Source organism: Phaethon aethereus (genome assembly GCF_964289735.1).
Source record: "Phaethon aethereus genome assembly, chromosome: Z".
Taxonomy (NCBI): domain Eukaryota; kingdom Metazoa; phylum Chordata; class Aves; order Phaethontiformes; family Phaethontidae; genus Phaethon; species Phaethon aethereus.
This window is the reverse complement of record NC_138577.1, coordinates 7,294,424-7,311,606: the sequence shown is the minus strand read 5'-3', so window position 1 is coordinate 7,311,606 and position 17,183 is coordinate 7,294,424. Positions and strand designations below refer to the sequence as shown.

The 17,183-nt window shown below is 35.3% G+C and overlaps 1 protein-coding gene across 1 annotated transcript in view; it reads left to right on the top strand.

Annotated features, from left to right (window-relative positions):
* Positions 1-17,183, top strand: part of PIK3C3 (phosphatidylinositol 3-kinase catalytic subunit type 3) — a gene marked incomplete at both ends in the record, with an annotated part of 75,733 nt that overhangs the window by 41,314 nt on the left and 17,236 nt on the right. Inside the window, 4 exons of the mRNA XM_082013731.1 lie at positions 595-659; positions 2,654-2,738; positions 3,875-3,949; positions 14,136-14,304. Of these exons, the coding sequence (XP_081869857.1) occupies positions 595-659; positions 2,654-2,738; positions 3,875-3,949; positions 14,136-14,304 (394 nt within the window). The remainder of the gene's footprint in view (positions 1-594; positions 660-2,653; positions 2,739-3,874; positions 3,950-14,135; positions 14,305-17,183) is intronic.

Sequence of the window (17,183 nt, the reverse complement as noted above, 5' to 3'; positions counted from 1 at the left end):
AGGTTGTGACACACTAAGAAAACATCTCTTATGAAAATAGTACAACATTCTAAAAAGGATTCAAATGTGTAAGACAGTCTGGTTGCAATGTAAGTCATGGAAGTAAATGACTTGAGTGACCACAGTATTCCATAGGTAACTCAAATACCTTCACGAAGGAAGCCTGGTCTGGATTTTGGAGTATGTGACAATCAGTAGTGTTACCTTTACTGCTAGCTTGCTGTGTGCTCTCAAACAAGTAACTTTTGATATTCCTATTTATAGATCTGAAATGGAGGAAAAATACAAGACAAAACAAAATGAAAGTTGGCTATACTTTCTGAATAAATATTTAGAAAGCCATTGCTTTATCTTTCTCTTCTCATGAAAACTGTGAACAACAGACCTTTTGCAAGCTGATTTGATATTAATGACAAGTTGTTTTAAAACTACTGAAGGCAGAAAATTGGGACAAAACATGTTTTTTTTTGCTGATGAGAAGTAGTTGAATTAAAGTGTGTATTAGTGTTGTCCTTTAATAAACATGCATTATAGAGTAGCTTGAAAGTTCTGTGCATTGGAGATTTTGGTTTTTTTGGTTGTTTTCTGTCACAGGCTTCATGCAGTTTATTCAGTCCGTACCAGTTGCAGAAGTACTTGCTACTGAGGAAAGTATACAGGTATGGGATGGGAGATTTTTAAGTAGTCTTCTGGTCAGACAGTATAAATTACAAGCTTAAATGTCATACAAAAGTCTTTAGTCTCTCAACTGATTTTTGTATCCATTGTTAGAAGAAAAATTACAGCTTGAAATATAAGGGTATTTACAGCAGATGTTTTCCTTCCAAAAATTATGCTTAAATCAACATATGAGCATCTCATCTTCTAAAAATAATACCAGTTAAATAATTAAAGTGTAATGTAGTTGTGATATTGAAATTCTGTCTTTTTTGTAATGATGAGTGGGAGATGCATGGTGCTTGTGTACTGTTTTGTTTTAAAGTGTATCTGTCATTCATCCACTAGTTTTGGCTTGATACCTTGTCAAAGTATTTTTTAATGATTTTTTTTTTAATTTTGTTTGGTTTTTTGTTTATTTGTGTTTGGTTTTTTTAATGGAACAACTAAATAGTTTGTCTATATAATTTCTGATGTCTCTTTCCCTGCCATGGTGGATGTATAGAAATGTGTGAATTTTTTATGTCTCTCTTTAATTATTTTTTTACTTAACAAGCTTTCTGTAACTGTTGTGGAATTGGGCAGGGACGCATAATTGAATAGTGGCACACTAAATTCATTCTGATTTCAAGCATGGCACAAAAGCTAGGTAGCAGAGCTCAACTGGTTGAGATAAAAAGTTAGATAAAAACATACCAAATTGACATATGAGGAAAATTTAAATGTATTTTTACAAAAAATAAATTATATAATTTATAAGTTTAATCTATATAATATAAAATTTAATGTTTTGGTGTTTGAGTGTTACTTACCTTCTATCAGCAATCTTGAAGTTACAGTTCATCAGGTACTTCTCATCCACTCTCCACCGTTTAGCATTTGGATGGTCTGAAGTCTGATTTGTTTTTGGTTTTTGTTTTGTTTGTTTACACACAGCATGTAAAATTTTGGAGCACTGACAGTAGATCTCTCTAGTGCCCTGTTAACCAATTAAAAATTTCCATCCACATTTCTCTTAGGGATTTCATTTAACAGAATCTTTCTACTCTGCAGCTTTTTAAATAGATCTCAGTAGGGCTCGTTCCTCTGTAAGCAAAGATAATTAAAACCTTTCCCAGTCCTTAAAACTCCGATACATGTTGCAAAAGGACTGCTTTTCAGGGAAAACTTTCTTAAATTAGCCTGCAGGTACCTTCTTGTCAGTAGCTCCTTTTCTTTTGTAAGATCCTAATGAAAAAAAGAAGGGATTTAAGTCACTTAACGTCATGTGGATGCCTACAAAGCTCCTCTTTCCAGTGCTTGCTTACTTCGATGTTTGCTTGCAGGACAAAACTCGTCCTTAGGCTTGGATATAGTTTACCCATCTTTTGTCGCAGTCAAAAAAAAAAAAAAAAAAAATTTTTCTTCTGAGTAGTGGGAAGGACTGTTTTCTCCCTGTCCACATTTCACAGGAAATGTCAAATTTCTATTTGATGACTTATATTTTCCTTTTAAACTCAGCAGTGGTTGGCTGTGTTGAGGAATAGGGAGGCACATAATGATGATAAACCTTGTAAGAGTGTGTGTCCCAAATGTGATTCTGTATTGGATTTAGTAATGGCTAACAAATCTGAACTGAGTCCTGTTCTAGTTTTTGCTGATCTGGCATAAACAGTTTCCTGTGGAAGTATCTTGCACTTGTAGTTACTAATTAGTAACTTTTCAATGCATTGTTAATTTTTTGAAGCTGTTAGTAAAGAATTTAAATTTGAAACTCTTCAATTTGAACTTCATATTTGTTTCTACTGAGTATAAGAATACAATGATTAAGACAGAAAATAAAGCGATACAAAATTAAATTAGACCTTACTAGGGTTTTTGGGAGTGGTTGTTAGTTCAGCAGATTGTAATAATGGCAGTTTGTGTTCTTGATTTAAATCTTTCTTTCTGCTAGTTCTGAAGAACCTGTTTCAGATCATGTGGAATAACTAAATATTGTTGTTGACTTCCCCTCCAGAACTTCTTCAGAAAACATGCACCGAGTGAGACCGGCCCGCATGGAATAAGTGCCGAGGTGATGGACACATATGTTAAGAGCTGTGGTAAGTTACAGTCTTAGAGTTGGTAACTTCGTATCTGAAGTATAAAGGACAAGGTAGGTGAGGTATTAAGACATTTCAGTTTAGATGACTGCAGATAGATGACAACAAGACATGCATGTACTTGCTGTCAGAATCCCTGTGAAAATGATAGTTTTGAGCCTGACATGTCATATGCAATTCCTTTCCTCGGCCCTCTTTTTGTTCTCCTTAAAGGAGACTAGAAGCTAAATACACTTTGCTTTCTAGCAATAATCTTAACCTCTGCCCCTCCCACATCATGAGTTGGATAATTCAGGGAGATGTAAAGTATTTATACAGTAATAAATCATCTGTATTTGAGCTAGAAAATTTTAAAACATCTGTTTTTTGCGGGGATTGAGGCTACATTCAGCTTCTTGCTCCATTTGGATGACAAGAAAAAGTGGTAGTGTAGTTCTTGTTCAGTAAACTGATGGCAAGGTTAAAGTGACACATTTGCTGTCCAGTAAATCAAAAGCAACTTTATCCTAAAAAACAACAACAAAAAAACCCCAACAACAACAAAAAAAATGGAATTCGGTTGTTGCTCCACAGTATCTTCTCTTTCTGATGGTACAGTCTTTAGAACTGTTTCAGACTGTTCTGGTTAGTGGGTCAAAGTAAGCATTAACACAGTTCATGTTTGTTCTAATTTATTTATCACTGCCTGGCTTACTGCTTAGCTTGTGAATTCTGCTGGCATATACATTCACATTCATATCAGTGTCTAATGCTTGTTTACAGTTGTCTTAAAATATCTTAAGTTCAAAATGCATACATTCATTTTGCTCAAAATATTTCATCTTCCTTTGAAGTACCTTGCTCACAATCTTGAATGGATTTAGGCTTTTAGTGTTAGGCATGTAATTGCATAGAAAGAAATTCTAGGCAGTACTGAATGAACTTCAGAGTTTTAATGTATTAATTCAAATGTTCTTCACAGAGATGATAATCTTGATTATTCTTCACCAGCACCACCTCTGTTCCTAGTCTTTCTGGTATATTTATTAGTTGTGAACAAGAACCAAGATCATGTCATATGCTGCTGTTAATTGTGTGGAACGTTTTGCTCTCCAGGAAAGATACTTACATTGATGTTGACTATTTACTTGTTACAGCTGGTTACTGTGTAATTACTTACATCCTTGGAGTTGGAGATAGACATCTGGATAATCTTTTGCTAACAAAAACAGGTAATTCTTTTTAGCAGTATAATTTTGTAACAGCATTTGTTAAATTTCTAATGTGCTGGTACTGTTTTGCTCCATTTTCCTTTTGAGTATAACCCACTGAGTATTGTAGATCAGAATATATTTTTAAATGTAAACTTCTATTGTCTCATCTAAAGTAATATTTGATCCAGTGAATCAAAGTTTAGGTTTAACCGATTAGTAGTGTGAAGTGGCAGCTGAAGAATAAGAAAGCAAGTAGATAAATTGCTCTCTGAACACTGGAGATATATTGCTCTATCTGCCTATATTAGTAGGCAAGATATAATGTGTATCTGGTATGTGATATGGGGTTTTGATGTCAGTTTAAGAGCCATTTATACATCCGTAGGTAATGGAAGTCTAACTTCACCTAAACACAGACATGTGTTTAAACACTGGAGTTTTTGTTTAATTTTCAGCTGGCTTGTTCTACTGTCACAGTTTTTTGCACTGAAAACTGGACCTGTAAGTTGTTTTTTGTTAAACACAAGAATTTTCTTGAGGGGTGCTACTTTTTTTGAAAAAGGTGTGGACGTAGTATACAGTAAAAATTGACTGCCTTTACGTAAGACCAAGAAGCACTTCACTGTTATCTTAAATTTGGCTAAAATCATAATTACCTTTCTTTTTCAGAACTTCTGGTCCAAAGATGAAAAATAGGGATGCATTAAAAAATATTTGTAAAGTGACTCCAACCCCAAGTATCCTGACTGTTCTTATCAAACCATTTTTCATTAAATTCTTACATTCCTGTTTCGTAGCTTTTTTTTTAACATGCTATCAGAAAGCAAATTCAAGATCTACTAATTAGATGCCAGTTGTATTGTAATAATTGTCAAATAATTCTGGGTTCTTATGTATACTATTCCAAATAACAGTAGATGTTTAGACAAGTATTGTCAGTAGTTATACAGAATTAGGTATAATCTTGATGACTTCATTGAGGTGTTCATGCGAATTCCTGTCTCAGATTTCACATTCTTTTAAACAAAGTGGTTCTGTGAGCTTTCTAAGAAATTTTTCTAAGAAATTTACATGATGCATCTTCTATTCCCTATAATTCTTGTGTTGGTGATGAAACCAAACCACTGTACAGCAAAAATCCAAGTGTTTCATAATCAGACTAACTGAGCTGGCTGGATCATTCAGCTCCTGTTGAGATTTTTTTTTTATTTTTAAGTCTTCTCTAAAAAAAAGAAGGAAATAGACTCTTTAGTGTCCTGCTCATTACAGACTTAAGCTAGGGAAGAGAAGGTAGTAGAAGTTACTGTTTATACATCCTTCAGTTTGCAGCAAAACACGTGTATCTTTAAAGTTAAAAATAACAGATATGTATTTTGGTTCTCCCTAACTTGTTTCAACCTTTTTAATGTTATTTTTTTGTTGCCATCTGTATGGATTAATAGTTCACAGACAGAGTGAATAATTCTAGTGATTCTAAATAAATAGATTTCTCTAGTAGAGGAAATGAAAGATTTGAAAATTAAGGTACTTCAACTATTACAATCAATGCCTTGGGGTGGAGAGAAATTAAAATGTTTTAGTTGAAAATGAGTTCTACAAAGTTTTTAACAAACAAAAACATTTATTTTAGGGGGAATTTAGTTGGGTTTTTTTGTTCGTGGTTTTTTTTCCTTTGTTTTTTGCTTGTTTGTTTTTGAACTACAGCTTCCCATAGGAGTTCTGATGCCTTAGATACCTTCATTATGTAATAATGAAGAGTTAGGAATTGTGGTTAAGTGTTTATAATAGTGAAACACTTATTGAATGGGAAACCTGTAAATTAAAAATGTTACTTGGGCAGAAGAGACATATCCATGTGGAAGGCGTGTTAGCTTACAGATGAGACTGAAGCATATATTACTTCGAATCAGCACGCTCTGTATGAAAGAGTAGAAAATTAACTATTGGGCCTTGGTTAGGGTAAAAGGTCTTGCACTAAGCACATGGGGGAGCAACTAAAGCCAAGTGTATTTTTCCTTATCTGCTTGGAAATGTACATATGGGCATTTAAAAATTTGTCTTTAGAGGTCTCTATCATTTGTCTAAGGTGATGGGTATGAATCTTCCCGTAGCAGGCACTGCTTGCATGCTCAGAGCAGTAATATGTAGTGTTTTCATTTGGGATCAAGTGCATCTTACCTGTCTGTGTTAAAAAGAAACAGCACAATGGCTGTTTGGCTTAGCAGAAGAATTTGGGCAGTACAGCAGAGGGCAGCGCACATCCACGGTACATTCTGAGCCTGAAATTGTTTGCAGTCTGCTACCTATGCTCTGTCACATACTGAGAGAGGTTTTTTGAGCTATCACGAGAAATTCTTACGTTCAAAATACAACAAAGACTTGCTATAAACGCTTGTTTCTTGCTACTGAGAATCCCTTAGACTTAAGTTAGGAAAAACTAATCTCATTCTTCTCTTGAAGAATGGAAGCTGTAAGTAACTTTCTTCAAAATTATGAGACATATATGCATCCTTTCTGGATGATACTTATTTAATGAATTAAAGCTTTCCAATAGGATAAAGAATGCTGAGTACCAGCTGTGGGTTCACATACTTTTCTTGGATTTATATGGCAATATGGCATTACATTTTCATCTCTACACGTTAATTTGGTGGATGCAGCCACATCTGTGTTGGACTCCTTGCAATAGAACTGTTGCATCATCTTCTAACATACAGATGTCTGTACTTATAATAGATATGGTGGTATTTAAATATTAAGCAATAGATACTGAAGTTCATAAAACCAATTTTTTTCCCACTCAGTGTTAGAAGATGGGGGGGTTGTGCTGTAGGATGAGAATGTTTATCTGGGTGAAATAATTTCTGCTGTCTTTTATGACTGTTTTATGCCTCCAATTCTAGAAATAGGGTAACTTTTATTTTAAGTAGACTTAAACAAGAAATCTAGACTTTCAGATTTTTAAATGCTGTACCGTTATACTTCAAGGGCAGCTGTAGATGTTTGTTTGGAGGGAGATATAGGGAACCATCAGTCAAAACATCCCCATCTATCAGTAATGTTAAAAATTACAAGAATGCTTGCATCGGTTTCACAAATGTGCCTTAACTTGTAATCTGAATGTCGCATTATAAAGTCAATATTGTGCTACAGGAATATTTATTTTCTCTGAGAAGTTTCTACTTCTGCTGGAGGTGAAATATATTATCAATTGCTGTATGTTCTAATTCCTTGTTTCCAGTTCTATAACAGCAGATATTACTGTGACTTGTAAATAACAAGACACTGTTGTGCAGCTGAATACCCAGCATTAAGTAACATCAGTGCCTTGTTGCAGGATTACAGACTGATGTATGTATTAATGCCGGTATCTGACTTACCAGCTAATGTGCCCTTTGTTGCCTTGGAAGGAAGAGCTAGATGGTTGTGAAGCTGGATTGTGATATACCAGATGCAGCATGTTCAGTAACTTTCATGCAATAATGCGTTATGCTTCACATTTGTTTTACTTCTGTCTTGTCTTCCCTTGAAAGTACTTTCTTCTGCATTTGTTGCACTCTCTGGTTTTGATGGTGGAGTTAGGATCTAGCTACTGATGCAACACCCAGATACGCACGTCTTCATGTTAGCGAAGCCTTTTAAAGTCTTAAGACTGGACTTACAGTCCTCATTAGATCTTTGATAGTGTTTCAGCTATGATAGACAAGTGAAATCTGTCCCATTTGAGATACCTTAATAACTTCAGCTTGCTTTATAGACAGCCAAAGGTTTCACAAAGGTCCTGTCATACTTGCAGGCTACGTGTAGATATTTTTAGGCTATCCTGAGACATTCAGATGGCATTCAAGAGTAGCACCGCATGTGTGTGTCTGAGCAACTAATTCTCACTCTAGTGACTGACCAGCTTAACCTTTCAATAACCTTTACAGACCTACATGTAAATTCAGGTTCCCATTATAGGTTCCCTAAATACAGCTGTTGGTATGCTAAAACGTTTTCTCTTGAACAGTATTTCTCATTTAACAATAAATACCTGACTCTTTTTTTTCTCATAATATGCCTGCATGGAGTGTATTTTGAGAATGGACAGCTTGAAGTGTGAGGGGAGGAAAATTAAAGTGCTTAGCACAAGCTGGGCCCTTATCCGTTATCATCAACAGCGATAAAACTTTACCTCCAGCTGTTGCTGCATACTGATTTTAAAGTCTGTATCCTGAATAAGTCCTTAACAATTCATACTACTTTCTTCCGTTTTTGTGTAGTCTTAGAAAAGTTATAATATGTAGCTGATGAAAATGATGACAATAAATTAGGCATTCTGATTTTTTCCTCATGGCAGTGCTCTGTTAGCAAAGGAGAAATTTTGATGGTAACATCAGAATTTGTTGAGAAAGCCAGGAAACCACTCCATCCCTCCATCCATCCCATGCATCCACACAATTTCATCAGAGGAATTTTTATCCCATTGCTTCAAATTTAAAATAGGAATTCAGTTTAAATAGTCATTAATTTGTAATTTTTTTTATACGAGCCATGTTAAAATAATAGTGGCAGTTTCAGTTTAGAGAAAACACGTTGAAATTCAGAGCTTGGGGTTTTCTGTATTTTGGTTTGGGGTTTTTTCCCCTCTTCCCTAAAGTTGGGAACAGCTAAGTTCAGAATAATTTGTGAGGCTTTCTTACCTATTAAAAGGCAATTGCCACCAGACTAATTTTATTTTAGTAATTACTTTGCCTTCCACATTTCATTTAAGGATCTTGGAGTTCTGTGCAGGTTTTCAATAGCTTTTCCTAACAGTCCTCTGGTGAAATAAAACAGTTGCTGTGCTGTTACATGGGAACTTTCTCCTGTGCTAAAAACTAGACATTAGCAGTAAAAGTGGTGGACAAATCAGCCTCTCTGGCTGCAGTAAGGTGTCGTTGGCTATTGCACCAATTTTTAATCCCCATAAGTCCATGCTTCACTTAACCAAAGATCACTTCGCTCTCAAGGCTGAAAGGAACTCGGATGGATTTTCAAATCCCTCATGGTCTGACTTCTAGTCAGGGAAAATTTCTATGTTTGATGTCCTTTCCTTGAAGTTTCCAAGGTTCTGTCCTCTTTATTCTGTATGTTAGAAAACCAGGTGTTCAGTAAAAAATGCAGGCAACCTCATAAAATAAAAAAAAACCCCAAAACCCAAAAAACAAACAAACAAAAAAAACCCCACAAACCAAAAGAAAACACCCCAAAAACGTAAAACTACAAAACAGTATCAGCTTTTAGGTTTTGAAGGAAATAATTTTGTGTGTGCATGCTGCATTATTGCATATTCCTGGAAACATCTCATCTTCTTCCAGTCAGTAAATGCCTTGTGAATTGCTTTTTCTACAGTAAAATAGCTTAAACGGGGAGTGGGGAGTGATTATTAGGGCAGTGTTTTTTAAGGTGAGAGACTCTACTTGAAGGCTTTCCAGAAAAGATTTTTCCTGCTTCCTGAAAGAGTGCTAACGTCATCTTTTAGCCTTTGATGAATGAGTCACTTTCAACATCAGAAATGTTTGTCCAAAGCTGTGTATCTTGAACTATGTGTAGGTGCCTACATACAGTCCTGCTCCTAGCCTCGAAACAGGGCATGGAGTTGTGCATAATTGTCTGTGGTCTTGAGGTGTTCACTGAATTCTTACGTTTTGTTTTCTCAGATGCCTAAAATGCCCCATTTTTATAAGGAACTCAAATTTCTAAATGTACATCTAAAGGTTTCAGTGTCTAAATATTACAAATTCAAGGCCTTTATATCTAATCCTACAAGAATAAAAGCGGCTAAGAGGACAAAATCTGTTTCACCTGTTGTCTTAAGTAATTTCTCTTTTAGTTTAAAACATGACTCAAAGAAAAAACCCTCACCCATATGATTTAGCAGTCTTTCAGGAACAATAATAAACCAAAACTAGAAGTCCAGTTTTGTCTTTAATTTATAAGGATGTCTAATAATTAAGAGCCCTTTAAATTAAGATGTAATAAATCTGAAGAAGATGGATTAGAAGCTAAACTAAAAACATGATGGTCTAAGAGATCAAACTGTATGTATTATGGCACTGACACTGTATATTGAAGAAGGGAAATGTAATTGTTTTATAAAACATGGAAGTTCAAAACCTTTAGGAAAAACTGGTTTTACACAAAGTTCACAAGCAGTCTGATTTACAGGGAGGACAGATGATAATTGTATATAAATACAACACTACAGGTATGAATACTCATAGTGAGGGTGATGGAGCACTGGCATAGGTTGCCCAGAGAGGTCATGGGGTCTCCATCGTTGGAGATACTCAGAAACTGTCTGGACATGATCCTATGCAAGGCAGCTAGCTCTAGGTGGCCCTGCTTGACCAGAGGGTTGGACCAGATGTCTTTCAGAGATCCCTTCCAACCTCAACCATTCTGTGAAATAAAGGTTTGAAAGAGTAGTCTTCTAAAATCAGTTGAGAAGGTAGGCTTCTTATCAACTAGTTTACATAACTTTCAGGAACTTCAAATACAAATGGAACAAATTGTGTGATACTCCAGAACTAAAAATCTCACTCAACACCTGCCCAAATAAGATGATGATTCTCCTGTAGACTTTTTCAGCTGTGATTAGTAGACAAGGTTTTTAAGTATTGCCGTACCTGAGGCTGACAAATTTCAACTGAGTGGTGTTTTGAGGATCTGTGCTCTTGAAGAAAAAAACATATTTAAGTTGACAAAGAAAAAACATTCCTAAGTTATTACAGGCAGTTTTTGCCTCCGTTGTTACAGACGCATATCAGGAGTGATGACTATGTTAGGTGACAATATGCTATTCACAGTGTAAGTCAGTTCTCACAGAATATAAATTCTGAGTACATTTTCTGTCCTCTTAAAATTATATCTTCAGTACAGTCATTTCTAGATCAAAGGGATATTTTTGTTTGAAATTTATATGATCTACAACAGTTGCTTTGTATAGAGCTGGATTGTTCAACTTCCTATTTTTATCCTGCTTTTTCTGCTACTATTTAGTATTTTCAGACACTGCACCTTGTCATATAGGCACCAGAAACTTTCTTCAGCCTTGTTGTTATAATAGAGCTTATACTGAGTGATAGTCTAATGATCACATTCATTAATGCCGTGAAAATGGGATGTTCAGTGTTATACCCTGATATGAATTTCACTTGGGGTGATCACTTCAGATACTTGCAACCTTTTATCTTAGTATTTAAAAGATTTCAAATCATCATGTTTATTAACTTGGAAAATTTATTATTTATTAACAAAATAATAATGCAAGCTCCTCCTAATTTTCAGTATTATACATACAAGCGATTTCATTTGTCTAAAGCAAGCTTGTTCTCCAGTTGTTGCAATTGTAGTTAAGTCCTCAAGGAGAATATAAGTCAGGCTTCGCTGTAGAAAGCTCTAAAACTGCGGTACTCCCTCAGGCTGGCTGCTTGGTTTTACTGGTGTAGTGGCTTCAGGTGAGCACCAAGAGGAGCCTTCTGTCCATATTCCGTAATACGGTATGCTGGTTTAATTGATCTTGGAGGAGCAGCACAAATGAAAATTAGTTCAGTCTGTGTTTAATACATGGATTTGAAAAACATTAAATATATTTAATGTATTCAAATTAAAGGTTTTAACATACATTTTGAGTCAGCCTAAAAACCTGCTGAATTTTGAAGTACACCTGGGGAAGCTATAATGTTGATGCAGGATGGCCTTATCTTACAGTTTCTTTTATAGGTCATTTCTAAAAATGAGTAAGTAAACTATCTAATAAATTTATATGACTATATATCAGTCAGCTATTAAAATGTTTTTTTAGGTTTTAGATGCATCTTTATTACCAATTTAAATTATTAATTATCATCTCTTATTCCTTATCTCCAGAGCAAACTAAAAAAAAAAGATTTAATTACTGCCACAAGAGTTACTGTTTTATTCAAAATATTGTCTCTTGACTCTTCAAGGTGGGAGGTTTTAATAAGTAAACAGAAAACCGACCCCACAAACTTTTTAATTAAATGTTTTTTGTAACTTAATGGTGCAGCATGTGTATATATCAAAGTGCCTACTTCAGAAACTTAGTGTACAAAAACAAGCTCCTTGTAACTTTATTGCATATAACTACATTACTCAAATGTAACTCCTGTAACAGCTTAAAAAAAACTGTTGAAGGAAGGGGATATTTTAGCAGAATTAGGTATGCAAAATGTAATGGTTGTGGCTTTTATCAACTAACGAATACTTTGCCTGCTTATTAAGCATCCTTGTGATCTCCATTAGAAAATGGGCTGTGATGTAATTTGTTTCTTGGGCTCGAGAAGAGTGCTTATGATGGATCTCGAGCAGCCTTCTCTGATACATTATTGCTCAATGAAATGGTCAAAGAGGAGTGATTGACTGAAAAATACTGCTGTTCCATAGTTTCAAGAGTGCTGAGCACCTAAGCTTATGAAAATACTAAAATGAATACAGGTGCTGCAGGTTAAAATACCCTTTGGCAAACAGATCCCTGTCCATAATACTGTTCAGTTTCATAATTCTGAAGCAAGACTGTGTATGATCTGTGCTGTCTGTGACTGTCTAGCTAATAATCATGGTAATAATTTTCTACCTTCTTGTTTAAAAGATCTTTCATCTTGTAGACACATTTCATTCTCCTCTATAAATTAGACATATAAGACTTAACTTTATTAATGTCATTGGGTAGCTTTGCTTTGGATGCAAAACTTATGAAACGGTTCAAACACACATCACCCTTTTGTACTTCTTAATTTACTTCCTGATTCCTCATTACCGCAGAGTTCAGGAAGATGGTTTCTGTCTGTCCTAAAGAAACCACTTAACAGATTTCATATGTTATTATTTTTTAAATTTTTTATGTAAATGTTTCTTGGTATATCTGAATTCTTACCATCTTTCTGTAATGCAGCTCTGGTATGGCCCAAAGCATTGTATAAATTATGCGTTTCGAACTGAAAATTTGTGTGCAGATCACTTTGAAAAAAAATATTTTTTTGCTTTATATGGTCAATATTTTCCACTTAAGAGGTGAGTCGAGAATGTTCCTCAAAACTGGCTTCCTAAGAATTATGAATTGTACTATTTTGATTTCTGTTGACAACATTTTTGTTTGTATACTTATATAATATTTAATCTTCAGATTATCTAAATGTTTTAGTAGAATTTTTTGGAGTTGCTGGTGTTTTGGTTGTTCATTTTGCCGCCTATTGCATCGCACATACAGTTCAGTACTATTAAAAGGAAGTATGGTGAATAATCTCTAGTAAAGGTCTGAGCAACATTGTAAACAATATAGCTGCATACAAGCTCTTGATAGGAAGGGAAGTTGCCTTGAGCATTTGAAACGAGATATATGTAAGTTTTTGTCAAGTTAATGCTGCAGAAACATTTTAAATGTAGTCAGTTGATCTGAGAAGGGAAAGGTAGTGATAAAATGATGCAACTCTTGCATTTTAGTGCTGAAAAAGTGTAAGACAAACTTTGGCACATTTGAAATACAGTTTCAGGTAGAATTGTAGTGATGTTTCTTCAATGTATTTGAAAACTGTTGATAAATTTTAACGTTGCTTAATGAACTTTGAAACAGCTTTGAATTCTTCTTTGGAATTTAGTGGCTTCAAAAGGTCTTAGGACCATGAGTCTTATCTTCCCCTTGGTAAATTTAACGTATAGCTGAAATAACATATTTCATACAACAGCAACCAAATGGGATACTAAAAGCAATGCAATGTGTGTATTAATATCTTAATTTGCTCACAAAGTCTAAAGAAGGCATAAAGAATTAGTAGTATCTGTTATATAACTGTGCATTTATTGTCTACTGACCAGTTTTAACATTGATTCAGTCTTTGTGAATATACTGCATATGTTTAAAAAAAAAAAAGACAACAGGAAAAAACTCATCTTGTTTATTATCTTGTACTCTTAAATTTGAAATCAACTTTCCTTTTTTAAACCCATAATTTCAGATTGGCAGCTGAAGATCTAAAATACACAGTTATGAGTCTTACAAAAAACCAGTGGATTGTATTTTTTTGAGAGCTGCTTAGCATCATCTAGAGATTGCACTTAGAGATTTCCCCCCCCCCCCCCCGAAGTTTTGCATCAAGATTTGATGCTATGTGAAGTTAAGGGATTATGTTTTCCTTTCTTTCTTACATTCCTTCTTCCACAGGTAAACTATTTCACATTGACTTTGGTTATATTTTGGGTCGGGACCCTAAGCCTCTACCTCCCCCAATGAAGCTCAATAAGGAGATGGTGGAAGGTATGGGAGGCACGCAGAGTGAACAGTACCAAGAGTTCCGTAAGCAGTGCTACACAGCCTTTCTCCATCTCCGCAGGTAACAATACTATTTTGATGCTAAAGTTTATTAGAACCACCATAAAGCAGGAGAGGAGTACATGAATCAGAGAAAATATTTCTGTTAAAAATGCAAAACTTGTTTCAAGTCTGAACATAGACACAGGAACTTGTACAAAACAAAGGAATGAAAACATCACAGCATTCGTGTAACGTAGAGCTTGAATGTAATTATCCTTCAAGTTAAGGTCCCTAGTTTTGCTTTTTTAATAACCTAAATAGCTTTTTCATAACTCTGGGGTATTAAATTGTATCTTGCTTTTTGGATATGTGTTTGCCCTTAAGCAACATTTTCTTTGATTGTTGATGATCAAGTAACTCCTTTTCACTCTAAGTCATTACTCATTTGCTGCTTTCTCCTCACCAGTTTAGATTAGTGATGATCACATTCTTTGGCTTGAAGATGGCATACATAAGCTTAGTTGGGTTCAGGTCCTGTGGGACGAAAACTACCTACTTGTAGTGAAAATCAAGTATGTTAGCAGTTTCTGTAGATACCTGGAACTGTGACAGCTAAAACTTCTTTAGACTGTATTTATTTACCGACCAACAGATCTCTCCTTTAGACTTGGAATCAGCTTCATTCTTTTGCAGTGACCATATTGCTTAACCATCAACTTTCTGAGCCAAGTAGCTCAGCTTTGTTCTGTGTGAACAGAACACAGGTAAGCGCTTTTGGTCCATCCAGTGATTAATTTAATACATCTTCCATAGAGATGAGAGAATTTCACTTTGGTATCATGATTACGTAATGTAAACCTCCAAAGGTGTGGAAAAAATTTATTAATATAAAAAGCATATGTCAAAAGTACATGTAGTATGAAAAGTAGGTGGTCAATGATCCGAAATAAAAATGCCGCAGGTAGTTCCCTCCTTGTTAAAAGGAGAAAGAGTAAGGAGTTGGTTTATGAACTGACATTGTTAATGGGTTAAAAGCAAATCACTAGCATGAAAAAAACAGCGGCATGTTATCAGCAAACAATATTCATGACTCCAGAAAACAATCAGGGAAGCTAAGGTATATTCTATGTTCTAAATTTTGCTTAAAACTGTTTTGTAATACTCTGTTCCTTGTTTGTGAAATACTTGTGTTGTTTTTATTGTTTAGGCCTAGCTGTTTCAATGGAAAGGTCTGTTGTGTCAGCGAAGGATTATCCATTGCATTCATTTATGTAATGCTACAGATACCATCATTAGGTGTGGAATGTAGCAGTAATTTAGGTATAAGACTAAACTGTAAATCAAGATGGTTTCATTTTTAATGTCAGGGATTGTAGTTGTAATTTTAGTCTATCCAATATTTGTTCAATTTAATAGGAAAGTATTTTTAAATGGTTCTGGATAAATATCTTTAAGGCTTTCAACAAAGATAGAAATACTGGTATTACTGTAACTACTACATTAAGTAGCTAGAACTACAAATGATTAAGTTTATTTGCTTATTGAAAAAAAGAATAATTATAGATGGAATGGCTTAGCTCTAACAGTTCTGCCTGTTGACACAAACCCATTTACAGATACTTCTTCCGGCCAAGTAGCATGACCTCATAACCTCTGATTGCCAAGACTAAATGCGAACTCTGTCATCTCCATCAATTTGGATCTTATCCTTTCTTCTTTATTTCCCTGGGGTATACACAGTTCTCTACGTATTTCAAGTGCTGTATCTCAGTGTTTTAGGATTCCTGGTAGTATGGGTGTTGCACAGTGAAAACAAATAAAAACAGTTTAAAACTTGTAAGTGGAAGATTCATTTTGTACATGGGTTTAGGTTGGAAGCGGTTTGGCTTATGGTCATTAGTGTGCAGTTTGTTGGGTTTGTTTGTTTTTTTTTCAGAGGGTGAAGGAGATGCTTTCCACTTTTTTGAACAAGAGTGATCCGTTGTGTGTTTGTCAGTAGTGCTATAATGAAGGAGCAGCCTCTGAGTTCTGAATGTGCTGCAAGGCAAATTGTGGCTGGCAGCAGAACTTGCATCCTCACTTGGGCTGTAGCAGTCTTTTTACACCTTCATTATACCCGTTGAGCCTGTTAAAAGATGTTCAAGTCTTGTTACGTGTCAGCATTTCCCTTCCTCTGTGAATTCCCAGTTTACAAATCCCTAGCAGGATCCAGCAGAGAAGAATCCAGCATCAGCATTTGAGAGCTTTTCCCAGGGTGAGGTTCTAGATTGTATTATTCCTTCCCAAATAAGGGTTTGCCTTGTGTTAGTTTGATACTTGGTTGGAGTTAGTGGGCATAGGTAGGGACAAAGGAGTAGGAGGTAACTGGAGACAGAAGCTGTAGTTTGAGCTGAGATTTGCACTGTGTGGATGGGGATATCCAGCTAGCTGGACCAGTGTTTTTCCCCATTTTCTTTTCACAGATCACAGAATCATTAAGGTTGGAAAAGACCTTTTAAGATCATCAAGTCCAACCATCAACCCAACTCATCAAATCAGTGGTGTAGTGGACAGAGGAGGCCATATAGATCTGAATGAAAAAAAAAAAACAAAACTATAGGCAACAAGTGGAAAGCTATGATGGCCCTTGGGAAGTGCTGATTCTTTGGAAAGGTTGTAGCTGGGCAGTGCAGGGTCTCTGTGTTTTTAGCACTTCATGTTCAAGCTGTAAGTTTAATCAACCTCCAGTGCAGCTGAGTGCTCGTTTATTTTGTAAACTAATTTGTACAGGTCTTTGAGGAAAACAAAGAATGCATTTATGTGAGAAAGATTCAACGTCAGGTTTAGGTGCTTTAATTGATGCTCCTTAAACCTACAAAAACTGAGCTGCTAGTTCATTCTGGCTATGGACGTAGGTCAGCCATTCCAGAGGCCTTTGTAACACAGATGTCAAAGATAAGTGATACAACTTGCCTGATA